The 19,115-nt window shown below is 32.6% G+C and overlaps 1 protein-coding gene across 1 annotated transcript in view; it reads left to right on the top strand.

The window, feature by feature from the left end:
• Positions 1 to 19,115, top strand: part of LOC149897386 (inactive dipeptidyl peptidase 10) — an 86,491-nt gene that overhangs the window by 38,064 nt on the left and 29,312 nt on the right. The window contains exon 2 of the mRNA XM_090116261.1: positions 1,993 to 2,200. Coding sequence (XP_089972387.1) covers positions 1,993 to 2,200 — 208 coding nt within the window. The remainder of the gene's footprint in view (positions 1 to 1,992; positions 2,201 to 19,115) is intronic.

The following is a 19,115-nucleotide window of genomic DNA, read 5'->3' on the forward strand; positions in this document are numbered from 1 at the left end:
TCAGTGTTAGATAGCTCATTAATCGAGGAAGGCTATAGGCTATATATCATCATGCTAAATCCAACAGGAGCGGAGCACAGCGGGTAAAACCGCGGGTCACAGCTAGTTCATTAATATATTCTAAGCCAATTTTGAGCCGACTGTGTGTATGTAGGGAGATTCACAAAAGCCTTTCCGATTGGAAGATGATTTTACAAAAAATATTCACAAAAGCACAATTAATAACAATGCCATGACCGTAAATATTTCAATCGGGATACAAGTAAAAAAATTCTCACGAAATATGCAAAGCTTTCTACTCGTAAATTGTTTAAAAAAGCTTCAAATAAACAAAATAAAATTTATTTGTAAATAGATAAAATGAAACTACAAAACGATTAAACTAAAAATATTTAAAATAAAGGACAAAAACGAGATTGGTCAAAAAAATTAAGCCGGTTAAAAAACCTATACACAGAATCGAACCCACGAACACGTTCGTCCTATCGTTCATAGCTTCTAAACACTGCGAATATGCAGTACTAGAATACTAGTCAACTTTAAATAATAATTATATTCTAAAGTACACAATTGAATACGTGAATTGATTTCAAATTGGGTCACACGGTTAAATATTGAAACATTAATTTAAACATTTCTATTGTAAAAGCAATATTCACATTTCAGCTCGTATTCACGTGATTTCCCCAGTTTACAATCGCAGCGCTTATCACAAAATAATAATTTATTTTGAATGCATAAAAGTATTGCAATATGATATTCTCTATGGGGCAGATGCATTTTATTTCTGTTTCATATTCATATTGCTTTTCAGATATATTTTCACTGATCGATCTTTCAGTAAAATTAAATAAAAAATTTTATGAATGAATGTATGAAAATCCTGTATTGCTATAGACATAAAAACATACAATATATTTAAATAAGCTAACGGCGGCCTTATCGCTATGTGGCTATGTCTACCAGGCAACCCTTACAGTATAGGAAAGAAATAAAACAGGTGGGAGAGCAAAAACAAGGCAATTAAAAATAGGAAAACTAACTTTTTTGTCAGTATCTAGGTATTGAACCTAGGAATTATCAATTGTTGGTTCTTGTTATTACCACTGCACAATTGCAAACAGAATTTCGAATGACTGGATATAATATTTTATTCGCTGTGTGTTCTTAAAGATTAAAGGCTTAACATCGACGCGAAGCACAAAGTGAAAATCGTTGATATTTTTCATAAACTTCCCGCGATATGTGACTTTTATAAAAGAAGAAAACGTTAAGAGGTTTACGGAAATTCTCACTCGAAAAACTTTCAAAGTCCTTTCCTAGTAATCACATTCATTCCGGTTATAATATATAAAAGTGTATTTATGATATGTTTGCTTTTATAGTTAAAATCGGGGAAGAGTGAAATAAGATATTGAAGAAAGATTAGTCTTATCAAATTCAAAATCCAACCTCAAAAGAATTGAATAAAATATGGAAATCTGTATAGTAAAAATTTTTTTTTTGTTTTAGTAGAAGATCCGAACCTTCACCGGCGTGATAATAGAAAGAGACCAATTTTATGATAAACTAGCGGTCCGCCCCGGCTTCGCCCGTGGTACATATCTACGTTTTCTCTACATAAAAACCATCCTCGTACTTCAAGGAATATAATAAAAAAAGAATTATCGAAATCGGTTCAGCCGTTATCGAGTTATGCGCTTACCAACACATTTTGCGATTCATTTTTATATATAAGAAGATGTAGTCGATTAAAAAATCTATTAAAGATGGGTTTGCTGAAAAAATCCTGGACAGGATATTTTTGCGAAGTGTGCGAAACGTCAGGATAACAATAATTACAATAAGGAATAAATCGCGTTTAAAATCCATTAAAATCTTTAATTTCTACAGTAAAATAGTTAAAACTTGAGAATGAAATAACTTGTTAATTGTAAATTTTAGTTGGTAATTACATAAGATTTGTGTCTTATTCACACTTTTCCTTTCCAGGAGCTAGCAGCATCGACTCCTACACAACGCAACTGGCGGGGCATCCTCATCGCGCTGCTCGTCATAGCAGCGGTACTGGGTCTGATAGTGTTCAGCATAGCGCTGCTCACCCCCACGGGAGACGATGGGAGGGGGCGGGGGAGACGGCCGACGCTTGCGGACGTTCTGGTGGATCATTATACACCTTTCAATGGGACTTGGCTATCAGGTAAGTTGTGCAGATGCTTCTGGATGACCAGAGATGAAAAATATGTTACTGGTAATTTCCTATGTTTAATTTTACGTAGGTATTATACAGAAATTAAAGACGATTATATATTTTTTAGAAATTAATGACTTTTAACGCGATTTATTCATACATAAGGATTCGTTTGCAGCGAGCGATGTGTTGATAATATAATGAATAAATCGTGTTTAAAGTCAATAATTTCTAAAAAAATGTATAAGTTATGTTATCCACTATATAGAAAACATAACATAACAGTACAACTTGATTTTATTTGCTTGAAATAGAGTCAGCATAATCACAAAACGATTTTAAATTTAAATAGCGTACAACCTTCCAAATAAATTGGTGCACTGAATTGTGAAAATTGTATATTTTCAGTCACTTGTGATACTTACTGTACGTGAATTAAATTAAATATTAAAATCAGTGTTAAATGAGAAATAATTGCGAATTGTGGTGAATCCTGATGCAACAGTAATAATGTAATAAGCGACAATCAAATAAAATTAATTCAATTGCGTATTTGTCACGTTTCAAAAGATGGAAATAAAAATTGTAACTACGTTATTTACGTGAAAAGTAATTCTCTGTATGAGTGTGGGAATTTTTGTAAACAATTTTATTTTGAAAAATCTGTCTGCAAAACTTTATTGTTTTCACATAGGTAGGTAAGTCGTTTTAAAACATTAACATTCACATTCCTAGCAACTTTTGTATTTAATTACTTAATAATTCTAATCTATACCGATATTATAAAGTTTGTTTGTTTGAACACGCTAATCTCGGGAATACTGGTCCGATTTAAAAAAAAAAATTCGGTGTTAGATAGCCCATTTATCGAGGAAGGCTATATATCATCTCGCTAAAACCAACAGGAGTGGAGCACTGCCGGTAAAACCGCGAAGCACAGCTAGTAAGAATTATAAAAATATACCGACTGAATTAAGATCCTCCTTCTTTTTTTAAACGGTTAAAAAGCGTGATATTATATGTTTGTTTCTCGGTGATATAAATGGCGCATACGACAAGTAAATAAAAACGAGAGAGCGGGAATAAGCTTGCCTTCTATAGTTCGATATAAATTAGATAAAATTATTTTATACTTATTCAAAGTTAAGACCTGTAACTTGTTGGAAATCAAGTCACAGATGTTTTAACTTAAGCCACAAATCAAAGCCCTATGCCTCTATAAGGTTTTGATTTGTGACCGGTCGAAGTTTGCACAAGTTTCGAATTAAAGATAAAATACATTTTTATAAAGTCAGTTTCGAATTAAATGTCTTCTCTCCTCTTCATTCATTATCAGAACAAATTTGTTTATTTTTATCAATATTAATTCATGTCATAATACAACATATCGTTAAACTTTTAATTATAACTAACTGTACCCCGCGGTTTCACCTGCATTGCTCCGCTCCTGTTGGTCTTAGCGCGGTGATATATAGCCTATAGCCTTCCTCAATGAATGGGCTATCTAACACTGAAAGAATTTTTCAAATCGGACCAGTAGTTCCTGAGATTAGCGCGTTTAAACAAACAAACAAACTCTTCAGCTTTATAATATTAAGTATAGATTCTAAGACAGGTTGTTCACTATATTTTATAATCTGTCTAATAGTTAATTACCGCCTCCTTAGTACAGTGGTTGACGCCTGAGCGTAGCACCTGGTCCTGGGTTCGATTCCCAGTGGAGACGAAGAAAAAAATGTCTTGGGCTGGTAGGACACAGAAGACTGATCACCTACTTGTCCCTAAAGAAAATCGATCAGTGAAACAGATGTATAATGCATCTGCCCCTTACCCCACTAGGGGACATGGGACTTCACACTTTAACTTTAATAGTTAATTAACTAGTACAGATAATATAAAATATTAATAAACGCCCTTCAGTGTCGAACCTTCAACCTTTCAACTGAACAAGTACAATCAATAATTTACAGCATGAACAAGAATTTACTAGAATATCTCTCACAATTAATATAATATTACCAACAGCAGACGACTCATAAAACTTTAGGGGTCGACGAACGAAAATTGCCAGTTACTATTCATTATATTACAACTATATTTGAGTTCATTCAGTGTTACCATGATAGTGAACACTAGTAAAGGGATGGGTATTAGCTGAACTATTTTCTTTTATTACATTGCATGCAAAATAAGTTTAAGTTGTTTTCCTTCTGTTTTAGTGTTATGAGCTTAATTTGAATAAAGCTTATTATTAGCTAATGAGTTTAAAATAAATATTGTATTTACTTATAAATATTTCAGCATAAATTTCACACACGGCACGATCTGATCTGAGCTTTCGCTTGTGTTATGGAAACCAGATGGCTGATAAACATACATATATCATTTTAAATAAATATCTACTTATATAGATAATTAACACCCAGACACAGAGCAAACATCTATGTTCATCACACAAATATTTGTCCCGAGTGGGAATCGAACCCACGACCTCTGGCTTGGAAGGCAGGGCCACTACCAACCAAGCCAACAGTTAAGTCAGTCATTTTTGGTAATTTAGTAAATAAATTAGTTCTTGATTCTATTATTTTATTTCTAAAGTAAGATTAATCGAAAAAACGGGACTAAAATTTTATTGAAAAGGGACGGGACTAAAATACTAGTTCATAATTTAGATTTGTTGTATACAAAATTTGTTTTTTTTTTTCAAGTAACAAACTTCATATTACCTCCTATTAAACAAGCCATTAGTATCAAAAATCAAACGTATACAATGTTGCTTCTAGTAATAGATAAGTGCCATTTGACCTTATAAATCAATATCATCGTAGAACAGTCAGTCAATTTAACCCTTTGATCATAAAAGAAACAACATTACAACCAAGTTCAAACAACAAACATTTAAAGGGGGTTGAGGGTTCGGAGGGGTTTATGTACGAGGGTTAAAGTATTGATATACGTGGCGTGTGCAGGTGTGCGTGATATATTTATGTGTACCTTTTTTGGTTTCGCAGGTTCTATGAAAAATTGAAAGTCGCCTAATAATACTATTGTACCTAGTTTGTATTAAGATAATAATCTATATCACTACATAGTATAAAACAAAGTCGCTTTCTCTGTCCCTATGTCCCTATATCCCTATGTCCCTTTGTATGCTTAAATCTTTAAAACTACGCAACGGATTTGATGCGGTTTTTTTAATAGATAGAGTGATTCAAGAGGAAGGTTTTACTATATAATTTATTAGGTTTTAGACAAAGCGGGCGAAGCCGCGGGCGGTAAGCTAGTATATACATATAAAAATGAAACCCGTTTCGCGTTGTCACGGCATCACGCATGAACAGGTAGACTGATTTCGATAATTCTTTTTTTATAAAATTTCTTGAAGTACGAGGATGGTTCTTATGTAGAGAAAACGTAAATATGTACCACGGGGGGGGGGGGGGGAAGCCGGGGCGGACCGCTAGTATAAGATAATATTAATTGGGAGCGGATAAATACTGCTGTAAACCAACGGAGTACTGTAAAAGTAAAAGCTAATTAGTTGAGTTTAATAAAGATTATAAAGATTAGGTTTTTCTATTCTTTAAAATTTCTGTTATTTGAATATAATCTTTAATTCAATATTCATATCAATCTGAAAAACGAAACTTAATATAAAATTTAATAGAAAATGTCTCTAAGCTTAAAAAATACTAAATTAAACCTTCCACACATTAAGTATTTAATTCCCACATAAATCTAAATTCAAAGCATTCCTTAGAAACGCGTACAAAACACGGTTATATTTTAGCTCAACTAAAGAGTTATTATGGAAATAAATCTGCGTCTCAAGTGTTTAAATTGCCTAGATGCAGGTTAAAATGAAACCATTTTAAATTCGTCCTTGCGTCAAGTGTTGCGCATTTTAATTACTCCACTCTCAAATTTGATAAAACTCGACCAGTTATCTTGTTTCTGCAGTTATTTGAGTTAAGCAGCGGGATTTAGTTTTGTTTCTCTGAAAAGAATGAAGTTTTAATATAACTTCATGAAACTGTTTATGATATACTAGCTTTCCGCCTGCGGCTTCGCCCGCGTTTTCAAAGAAAAACCCGCATAGTTCCCGTTCCCGTGGGATTTCCGGGATAAAACCTAGCCTATGTTACTCGTGGATAATGTAGCTTTCGAATGGTGAAAGAATTTTTAAAATCGGTCCAGTAGTTTATGAGCCTATTCATTACAATCAAACAAACAAACAAACAAACAAACAAAGTTTTCCTCTTTATAATATTAGTGTAGATTGAAATAACGCTTTTATTAGTTAACCTGTATGTTTGTATGTTAACGACGTGTTTATGTAATCGACTCTCTTTTTTACATTTGATATTAAACGGATAGATTTAATTCAAACTTTGAACACTTCATAAGCATCGGTGACAATACAATAATTGCATGAGTATAAGTGTGTTTTTTACTACATATTTTCATTGCGACATGTCAATAATATTATAAGTAGAAAAGCAGTAGGTATGCTGAATGCGCTCCAGGAGCAGCACGTTTAAAAAATTAGCCAGAATTTATTTCAGTTGTCTCTTTTTCACTTACAATAATTGAATCATGTCATATCTTATCGTGTCTGCCGTTTTTGAAGATGGAGTTCTGCGTTGGTAACATAATATTATCTACTTTTTATTAAATGTTATGAAATTAGATAGTTCACATTATTTCTGAGTGATTTTCAGCCATTGCCAATTCCGATTATGACTAGCCAACTGATCAGAAATGTATTATTGTACAAGTTCACTCCCTATTCCATCACTGTGATCCGTTTTGACAGTTTATTTCATAACCGTAATATATATTCCCGTCCCTTACATCTGAGCCTATATATTTTTGTGACAAAAAGGTATCCTTATCATTCAATGTGATATCTATTTATACATATATTAATAAAATTCGATATAATTCGTTGAGCAGTTCAAGAATCAAGAAACTGTCTGCTGAATAAATTGTCTGAGTTGCTTTGACTTCAATAATATCTAATTAAAAGTACTGCCAACTTTGTGTACTTTAAATATTAAGTAGGTACATATATAAAAATATTTCTATACACATACATGTCTCATTAACAGTAACGTCATATATGTATATCCCTATTAATTATGAATGAAGTTTGTTTGTTAAGCCGCGCTTCCACAAAAAACTTATTAACCGAATTTTATTAAATTCAGTACAGAGATAGCTTGAGAACTTAGAAAAGACATAGGATAGATTTTATCCCGATAATTCCACGGGAACGGGAACTAACTAACATATATATTTATATGCCAATTTCCATGTAATCGAAGGGAATAGTAGACGCGTCACCTGATACTAAGCACACAACCATTAGCTGCAAAAATCAACCCCAAATCGGATTAGGGGATGAATTGGAAAAGGATATGTGCGGGTGGATTAGCCCCTTTACTGGAAAAAATAAGAAAATATTTTATGTTACGTTTTTGTAAAGCATTACTTATTTTTCAGATTGATTCAAAATAATTTAAATCCTATTTAATCCTCGAATCTATACAACTATATTATATTATATACTGTAATGTTAAATGGTGTGGTACAAGGAGGTATAAAAAGAAATAAGGCAGCTAAAAGTGCGTAATAGTTTCTACGACCTCTATAATACTCTGTATCATCACTTCACCAAACATATTATTTGTAAATATCAGACACAGTTTTGTTCCTAAATATATTCAATAATATTAAATTCTTCTTTTATATTAATATCTATCTATATATATAAAACTCAAAGGTGACTGATATAGTGATCTATCAACGCACAACCCAAGCCCACTGGACGTATCGGGCTGAAATTTGGCATGCAGGTAGATGTTAGGACGTAGGCATCCGCTAAGAAAGGATTTCCCGAAATTCTTGCGGGAACGGGGAAAAACGGGGATGCACGTACAAAGTCGTGGGCGGAAGCTAGTCTTCTATATGGTCTGAAGTAGGAGTTTCAAACTATACCCAAGAAAGACGCACAAGTAATTTATTATCAAACAAACCTCTAAATTTTACGGGAACTTCATAAGTAGGCATAATTATTGAGTAATAAATTCTACAAACGTTTCCCAAAAGTTTCCTCATTTCGATCTCGAAGTTTCTACCTCAAATTGTTCCCCATTTTTTTAGTCATTATTTTTGTTTTTCTCTTTTTTTTTTGGGGAAATCTTTTGTAAGTTGAGATTTCTTCACGATTAATTACATTGCAATAGTTTATAATATCATTGGTAATGGTAATAGTTACTAATTCGTTTCGTATAAGATCTGATTGTACACAAGAATCGGAAAATAGCTTTAGAAATATTACAGAGACGAAAAATGTTCATGAAATATACACATAATCACCGGTTCCTATTATTGAGATAAAAAATTGAGCAAAAAAATAATCAATTTCATACATGGAATAACTATTTTTTGTAATCAAAGTTTTTCTTTGATGCTTTTGAATTTTACTTTTATATAAAGAAAAATAACATCGTAGTTAATTTTGTTCTCGTTTTCTAGAATTCCATAAAAAACTAAAAGAACTTATGTTTCAGCCAATAATACTTGCAATTGTAAAAGACAACTCCGCCATTTTATCAAAGCGAAGTTTCAGTAATTCTCACATTCGCTAGAATTCTTTCACAAAAGAAATCGAAAAGTTCAATTTAATAAAACACTTTAATCCAATGAGATAAAGCTTAAAATCCATTATTTGATCTTGAAAATGTTATGTTCAATTGGAAATGAGCCGTGGATGTGGGTAATAAAGTTTAGAATGCATTGGCAGGTGTATTGGTGAAGGTTTTTGAGAATGCCTTTGAGACTAAGTCTTATCTGAGTCTAAGAATTGAGATACTTGAGCGCAAAGACTTTGTGTTGGTGCTGGTAATTTTCACTTTGAAATAATTCTTCTAATAATGGAGAGAAAATATAATGGAAACGTTTGTTGTCCTTTAGTGCTATTATGTGCTCATTTTACTTTGTTATTAAGAAAAATTCAACCTGAAAAATTAGAAAGAAAAATGAAGATTAAAATGTTTTCTTTTCTAGAAGATAAACACTACTGTAAATCTGTTATACTTACATAACCTAGAAAGCATGATATAAAATATAGATTCTCAAAGTATAACGTTTTAGTTCAGAACTATTGTAACTTGTGTAATAAATTTTATTGAGCTTTTTAAAACTTAAAGCACAAAGTGTTTCAAACAATTTAACACACATTTTATGTACATTATCATTACATATTTTTACCCAAAAGGAACATGTATCTATTTACTTGAAAAACGTCCTGAACCGTTCATTATAATATCATTACAGGAATACAGGTTCTAATGAAAAGAAAAGTCCACTTTCGTCTTTGAAAATATCATCTATACTGTCAATATAAACATGAAATCTTATTTTTTTCCAAATTCTTCGACACTATTTAACAGCAGTCGTTTCGTAAAACAAGTAATTTCGCCAAATAGAGCGGGGAAGTAAGGTCTCCCTCAAGTGATTGTTTGTTCACATTGTTCTGAGCTAGGGTTGCTACGAACAGATACCTTCAAGCTCTGATTTGAAGTCCTGGCAACACTGCAAGTGAATTTGAACTCTGGCCCACAAGTAATTGGGTACGTATTTGCTTGTTTATTGTTCTGGAAAATTCTGTGAAATCACTTTTTTAATTGCTTAAATTTAAATCGAGTGTTGACGTGATTATTGCAATACGAATTCTTATGAATTATTACTTCTATGGTTTAAAATAACTAGGAAAATATTATATTCAAGATGTTTTTGACAGCCCTAATTCAAACATGTTCTTACCTCGTAATATGGTGAGAAATTATTATATTTCCAAGCAAATATTCTGCGGGTTTCAGGCTTTTACATTGAATATCTTTATTTTCTCTATCCTTATCTTCTTATATATAAAAATGAATCGCAAAATGTGTTGGTAAGCGCATAACTCGAGAACGGCTGAACCGATTTCGATAATTCTTTTTTTATTATATTCCTTGAAGTACGAGGATGGTTCTTATGTAGAGAAAACGTAAACATGTACCACGGGCGAAGCCGGGGCGGACCGCTAGTTTAAAATAATATTTTAACTAAACACACTCTTAATAAACGCTATTTATTAACATTGGCACATGTATTGGCACATTCTAATGATGAAAATACATATGTGAAAAAAGCTATGACGCCCACACAAAATACACACTAAGATGGACCTTTTTACTTATTTGTGTAATTTGCTTTAAAATTAAAGAAACCAAATTTTATAGATGAGCTGGTTAAGTTGGATAACTTCCTTTTTTAATCCAACATAGAGCAGCCTTAAATAAATCGATTTCTAATCCCCGTTGCGAGCATGACCCAATTCTTTCATGCTCTCCCAAAATTTTACAAACCTCGCCATGGTTGTCATTCGCACTCCAATACACGACCCTATACCTAAACCACAGACGAATACAAAAACGGTCCAAAAATAGCACTTTCACTTGGCTAAAGAAAAAGGTCGTAATAAAAATAAATTTCTAAATGTAATCCATTGAGATTCTCAGCTGAAGATGGATTCTTGTAATATTCGGAAAGGGTTTTCATATTGAATAAGCTAACTTTGACGAATTTACGTTGTTCAATTTTTTTTATTATACCTATAGTACTGTAGCTCTTGCTCACAGCTCTTGCTTCATTCTAGATTTATACGATTTATTTTCTAAGCTTTCTGTGAATATAATAACAACATCATCAAATTTACTATCTAAATATACAGGTAAGTACAGAGCTTTCCAAAATATTTATTGATCATTCTCCCGAGACAATACCTTCTTAAAATATAGTTTATTTATATGCGGAGAAAATTTATATTATCATTTAGTTCGTATAAATAAATTAAAATAACATTCGAGAAATATAATTACGCGTTTAATTCCAATAAATAAAAAAATCTGTACACAATAAAATATGAACAGAATTTACATGCGAATCCAATACCAACTTTTTCAATATTAATTAGCAATGATTACTTAGGCGTCCATCCGACCCTTCAATAAAAAATTTTCGTGTTAGACCAACATTTTTAAAGCTGGTTTCAACTTTACACATTCAGGCAAAGACGAGGTTTATAAATATATTGGTTTCAAAGGACAGATCTTTGGAAAAGCATCTTGTTTGCAAAAAGGTTCTAGACAATTGACAGTATCTGCACAGTATTACAATATTATTTCCTGTAATACTGTGGTATCGGACCGTTGGATTGGAAAATTTAATATGATCTACCATCTCCTTGGTACAGTGGTTAAGCGTATAACCGAGAGGTCCTGGGTTTGATTTCCTGGCTAAACAAAAAATGTTTAGATCTGGCAGGACACAGAAGGCTAAGGCTACTTGTCCGTAAACAAAATCGATCAGTGAAACATGTTTAATATATCTGTCCCATACCCCAAAAGCGAATAATACATCGCCCCATAACACGTACACTCACATATTTAATTAAAGTAAAAATTCGACATATCATATATCTGATATAACGAACAAAAACTTTAATTATTTGTACGGAAATACATGCTCTATTTAAATTCATTGCACGAAAACGGTAAAAAATTCAACCTTCAAACATCACTGTATCAGTATAAAAAAGTCGAATTTCAACAAACAATCGACATTTGGAGTGACAGAATACGTAATTGGCTGAATTTTCGGTATAGATAGGTATAGCCACAGTATAACGAAGTGTCAATCATAGATTTTGATATCTGGCCCCCTTCCAAGTGCTCCCAACTTAATTTTACTTTGCCAAAATGTAACTTGACGTTTTTAACGGCCTTCGCTATTTTACTTTTGAAAAATTCGGTTTAATTTTTATTTACACGAAAAATTAGTTTGATAATTGTAGTTGTTTTTGGCTTGAGTTAATTGCAATTTAAAGTGCAATACTTAGTGCCAAAATCCATCGTATTTTATAGATTTTTATAATAAATTTAAGCCCAATCATTCTTACTATTAAGATGAAACCACACCTGTTGTAGAACCATTAAAGTTCGTAGCACCGTTAATGCTACGGCGTAGCACTACATACATACATCAATACATTCTCTACAAGATTAATATAAAATATAAATAATATAATTTTTATTTAACCTTATATGGCTAGGATTCATTGTAACATTTTTTTTTTCGATTTAAATATTCTGTAACTGAAGAGCTAATTAGATTAGGACAAAAAGATTTTTGTTCTTTTTACAACGTAATTTTTTAAGACTATCCGAGTGAAACCGCGTGCGGAAAGCTAGTTAATTATATCATAATCATACTTAGGTATATCGGTTGATTAGCACTTAATTAAGTCTAGACTACCAATTTATTAGAATGCCTAATGGATATTCAGCATGATTGATTTCCACAATCCAGAGATATCTTCAATGGAGTTAATTTTCGATAATAAAGCGATCTATTGTGTCCAAGTTATACAATTATCGGAATGAAGGCTTTGTTTATAAGATGAGACGGTAAAGACGGATTAAAGGTTAAATTAAAGAACCATTGACGTAGTGGTTTGAAATGTCTTTTGCTTTGTACTCGATTCTGTACAAAGTTAAAAACAATGGAATATTTTGTTGTAAGTGTTTATGTTTTAGTTTTATATGTATGGTATTTAATAATCTATTTAAGCATTATAAAACTAAGCAGAGAGAATAAAAAGAAATAACAGCTAAATGCTTTTCTCAATAAACTGTTGTTATTTTGACATCTTAACGTCTCTATTAATTAGAGACTAGCTGCGCTCCACGGTATCACCCGCGTTGCTCCGCTTCTGTTAGTCTTATAGCGTGATTATATAAAGCTTAAAGACTTCCTCGATAAATGGACTATCTAACACCGAAAATTTTTTTCAAATCGGACCAGTAGTTCCTGAGATTAGCGCATTAAAACAAACAAACTCTTCAGCTTTATAATATTAAGTATAGAATATGTAGATAAACATATATCTATAATACATCGTATCACAATATAGATTACCAATACAAGATCATGTTACCCGTCATCTGCTACATTCTCACCATCAATCGATTACAAAGCACAACTGTTTCTTCCCATTGCCACATTAGTGAGTAAATAAATACTTCGTTCTATTGTTTTGTCTTTGAAAGGTCCTTTATTTAGTGTATAAGTTTGTTGGTCAAATAGTGTGAGACAAAAGTTCGACCTCAGTTTATAAGCTACTTATTATAAATGGAAAAGTTTTTTAGGAGGAATAGATGAGTTGTTACTCTTTCAAAGACAAAAACTTTATCAGGTCTGTTGACTGTTAAAATTAATTATTGTATACCTATCTACAAATTGACCGCCTCCTTGGTATAGTGCTTGATGCGGGAGCGTAGAACCGAGGGGCCCTGGGTTCGATTCTCGGTGGAGACGAAGAAAAAAAAATGTCTCGGTCTGGCAGGACACAGAAGGCTACTTGTCCCTAAAGAAATTCGATATGCATCTGCCCCACTAGGTGACATGGTACTATTATGATATAGCTTAAATCATTGCTATATGGTTAGGGAGCCAGGTGCAAATTTGGTTAACTATTTCCTCTCAAGAGATAATTCGTCAGACGCATGAGAGTATAGTATTATAAAGCCTCGTGAACGTCAGCTGGCGCTCGGTTGGGGGGGTGAGCGGTTGTAGCCTCCCACGCACATAGGAAAAAAAATACATTCATTCATTCATTTCCTCTCAGCTAAAAATTTGTCAAATTGTAGCTAACCCAATATCTCAACGAAAAAAAATAGTCAGCTGGTTACAACATGGTGTATTATACGTCAGATGGTGTCTCGAACACGAAAGTTAAATTTAAAGAAAAATTTATTTTCCGTTATTTCCTCTCAAACAAAAATTTACCTGATGATAGCTTATATGTAACTGTGGATAAATACATATGTCAGCTGGCTGTATCTTGGTGGAAAAACCGTCAGCTGATACGGGAGGCTACAACCGCTCTTCCCCCCAACCGAGCTCCAGCTGACGTTCACGAGGCTTCATAATACTATACTTTGATGCATTTTACTAATTACCGCTTGAGAGGAACTTGGTCATAAAATCTGCTGCTGGCTCCCGGACCAATACTTTAAAGTTTTCAAAATAGATTAGTACTCAAACTCAAATATTTATTTATTCAATTAGACTTCTTCTAGAAGCACTTTTGAATCGTCATAACATATTTTTAACATTTACCACACTACCTACTGTTACTTACAAATATAATTTTATTTTAATCAATGACAAACAATTTAACACTTACATAAAATAAAATCTACCTTCCTACACAATAAGAGATAAAGAACAAATGGAATCCACTTTTTCACGCGTGTATTCAAAATGGCGGCCCGGTAACAGTTGGTACGTTTTGTTTCCAAGCCGATAGTGAAAGCTGCGCGATATTGCTTCATAACTATTTGAATAAAAACGGATAAATACGAATTTGGTTCTCGCTAAACGTTTTCATCGTAGCAACTGGCTTGTAATAGAACGTTGTGTTTTTATTTTTAGGGTTCCGAACCACAAAAGAAAAAAACCCTTGTAAGATGCTTGTAAGATAATTTTGTTGTCCAGTTCTCTGTCAAGAATCTTTTTCTCAGTAACGCGTGGAGGGGAGGTATCAAGCTAAAATTTATATCGAATACTAAAATCTATCGCTGTGATAAAAGCAAACTTATAAGCCAACGCAATCAAAAGATACAGCCGATTGTGCTGCAAATGCAAAAATTACACAAATTGCGACATTTGTAAGGAAATCAAAACCTACAGGGTACTTGCCGTTAACACAGAACCTTTAAATTTTGTACGAAGCAACGTCTTATAGAACAGATAAAGTAAAAATTGTGAAAATCATAAATTTTGAGTTACAACATAGAAAAAAAAGGTTTATACGGAACCCTCGGTGCGCGAGTCAGACTCGCCCTTGCCCAGTTTTTTCGTAATGGTATTGAATATTGATCTGTATGTGAATAAACCGCACCAGTGAAGTTTTTTCTTTGCTGATTAAAAAGAAGATTATTTCCAACAAGCATTAATGTTTACGAGTGAAAATCGTGCTGTAGAAAATGGAAGGATTTCATTACAAAAGTAAAAGGAAAATATTTACTTCAAATAACTTTTTGTGTTGCATGAACATTAGATGAACGATGATGAATCGTGTTTCTAAGTTATAAAATAGATAATGCAATAAAACAAAAGTCAGTTTAATGAATAAATAATAAAACCAGGTTCAGAACTTTTATAAAGCGACTGACTTTCGAGTAACATTGCCTTTGAAATTAGTTACTTTTACAAAATACCTCAAAAACCTACCAATAAATTTAAAAACCTTGTAAAATGGTGCAAAATGAATACAATTGCCTGCACATTAGCATTAACGTCAATTAATCAGTGTTATCAAAGAGGCTGGCGACCGGCCAATATCTATCGGAGTGTTTGTGGAGGTTGTATCGGTGAATCCAACAAATGAGCTTGAGTTAAAAGGTATTATATAAACAACAAGACGAGGTGTACTAATGTAACTAATGTAGGAATAGGTAGGTGTAGATAATTGTTGTAGGAATAGGTGACCACCGCTCTACACTAAACAAAAAATGTAAGCCGGGACGCCTGGCAGATGTGAAACATCGACATTATTTTTACAACGAATTTAGTGAAAACATAGACATAGATAGTGAAATATAGACTACTAGGTTTCCGCCCGCGGCTTCGCCCGCGCAGTCAAAGAAAAATCCGCATAGTTCCCGTTCCCGTGGGATTTCCAGGATTGCGTCATTTTCCCGGGATAAAAAAAGTGTGTGCGTGTAACCTTTACGCGCGATTGAAGTAAAACTTCTTTGGCGTTGACGACATATATCACTGAAATGATTAAATATTAACTTAAATAAATAAATATTATATTATAATTTAATTATATTTATTATTCATGTGCTTTATCAAGATTATTTAAATGTTATATTAATATTATTCATTCGAAACAGGTAATTGAATGTCATCATAATTTCTTACGTACGAAATTATAGGTTTGTGGTAACTATAATGTGAAACATAAATTTTACTCTCTAAATTTGCTACTTTTCTTGAAAATACAGCATCTATCGTTTTACCGAAACGCGTTGTTGAATGAAGTCGAGAAGTATTCATAGATAAATCTTTTATATTAAAATATTTTTCTTCTAAAAAATCAATTAACGGCTGAGATTCCTGAGAGCGAAAATTAACATTAAAATCTCCAGTTAGAATCATCGGTAATTCATGATAATTACTATTTAAAAGTCGAGAACCTTCAATTGTGAAGTGAAGTAATTGCTGATGAATAAATTTTATGATATTTGTCAGGCTAGTATTTCTAGAAATATAAATAACAACGATAATCACAGGTTGGTCATTCGTATTAACACATCGAACCAAGGCGATGTCACCAATTTGTGAAACCTCATCGGAAATTTGTGATAATATAGTTGGTGAAATATTTTGAATTGGTGTTACATTGTTCAGTGTATCTGTAGATGAATGATATACAGCTACTCCACCAGCAGTTGAGTTGGGTCGTTTGTATTGGGTAACGCAATAAAAATTTTCAATAAGAATTTGTTCGTCATTTTTCATCCAAGTTTCGGAAAATAACAGCAATGTGGACCTTTTTAATACTTTATCATTCAGATCAGAAACATGAGCACGTAAACTTTGGCAGTTGAAGGAAAATAGTGTAATGTTACTCTCATTTACAAGGTTATTCTTCCTGTTGTGTTATTAGGCGAGAATTTGAAAGTCTTTCAAATTCACACTGTAAATCAACTATTCCCCCTGGACGCTTTCTTCCATGATAAAATTTGTTGTCATCGGTGTTTGAGACAATGAACAATCCATTTATATCAGTTACTCGTGATAATGCTACATATTATAACAGCTGCTGACTGTGACTTTTATTGTATTCATAAACGATTTGATAAAAAGTACCACCTTGAGACTTATGTATTGTAAGCGCACAAGCAGATACTAATGGAAAGTGATTTCTCTTTGCAAATATTGTCTTATTTCTATTCATTGGTACAGATGACGATCTTCGCAAAATTGGGACTCCTGTTCTACTAATGTTTAGAGTTTGAATATGATGGGCAGCTTTTTTCCTAATTTTCTCTCCTATCTTACCAGGAAACTCAAGCCATATGTTATCACTGTCATCACGTTCAATATACACTAACTTTCCAACACAACCGTTGGCTAAGCCATCAGATACATCATCAATATTGGTTGTAATAATGTAAAATTTGTTAAGAACTAATATGATTTCATAAGGCGATCCTCCTGTATCAATAACTGACATTTTATGAAATTGTTGGCGTACATATGCTTCTTGTTCAACTGAATGACAACCTATATACATATCTGTTGCTATGGATACTACTTTGTCTTCAGCAATATTTAAAATAGATTGATTATAATCCGCAACATGTTTATTTTTATTTTTAATTTACTTATTTTAAAGTAATAAATAAACAAGTATATTCAGACATTTTCAAAAAATTTTGCAATTTAAAATAATGTTTTTAAAACTGTTGAATTTTTCATTCACTTTGCTATTCACAATTGATCCGTTTGAAAATTTGAAAATAAATAATCCTAATTGATTATAATATTTGCCACTAGCTGGCGTATAAGTCAAGAAGCGTGTAGTATATGACATATACTTACAACCAATCAGAATTATTATTTTTAAATGGCGGAAACTACACAGACTATAGTAAGCGTTACTTCCGTCAGAAAAAAAATCTGAGTTACTCCCTAGTCGCGCCTAAAGAAGTTTTACTTCAAAAGTAGCCTATGTCCTTTCTCGGGTATCAAAATATCTCCATACCAAATTTCATGAAAATTGGTTCAGTAGTTTAGGCGTGATTGAGTAACAGACAGACAGACAGAGTTACTTTCGCATTTATAATATTAGTATGGATGTATTCATTATAATATACCATCATATAGCTTGGTGACGCCATGACATGCGTCGCCACGCAAGTTATCGGTTTTACGTACAAAGATCGGTGAAGTGGCGGAGGAGACAAATGGAAAACTAGAACTCAAATTAGGGGGCTTCTTGCATATATAGAAAGTGAAATTAAATATTTCAATTAACTCAAAATTGGCATAGAGATAAACACACCACACTAGAAAAACTGCGAGCTGATAATGTTAATACATAATAATATACATTTTAAAGTCGGTTAATAACAATGATCTAAAAATTTTCAAAGTTAGTTGCAAGCGGAAAATTATCTCAGTTTTATATTTTTCCCGCCTCTGGCGATGACACGTTGTCAATAGTAGATGTTTGCATGAGATTGTTATTTTTTGTTATATTTTTTATCAAATGACATTTATAAGACAAGTTTTTTTTTTATCGAACGTTGTTGCATGATAGTTGTTCTTCATATAAATTCTGTCCCCTAATTAAACTATTAATTTTCTTTCTTTTCTCAACGTTGCTCAATATAAGGAATTTATTAAAATTTAAATTCGCCGTTGCCATAATCTATACCAATTTTATAAGGCTGAAGAGTTTGTTTGGACGCGCTAATCTCAGGAACTACTGGTCCGATTTGAAAAATTCTTTCGGTGTTAGATAGCCCATTTATCTAGGAAGGCTATAGGCTATATATCATCACGCTATGACCAACAGGAGTGGAGCACTGCGTGTAAAACCGGGACAAAGCTAGTATATAATATTCATTAATTGTAAATCCACATCACAATTAATCTTGCCTTTTTTCGTAACACTAAAAGCAATCAATATTAACTATTAAGCTATTGTAACATTTAATCGAATCTAAAGTTGCGTTCTAATAACTTCCCATAACTTAGCAATAACCGTCACATGTTGTTCATCCGGATA

The sequence above is a fragment of the Colias eurytheme genome, chromosome 25 (genome assembly GCF_061535395.1).
Source record: "Colias eurytheme isolate Ceu_HAF_F1 chromosome 25, ilColEury1 Martin Lab GWU primary, whole genome shotgun sequence".
NCBI lineage: Eukaryota > Metazoa > Arthropoda > Insecta > Lepidoptera > Pieridae > Colias > Colias eurytheme.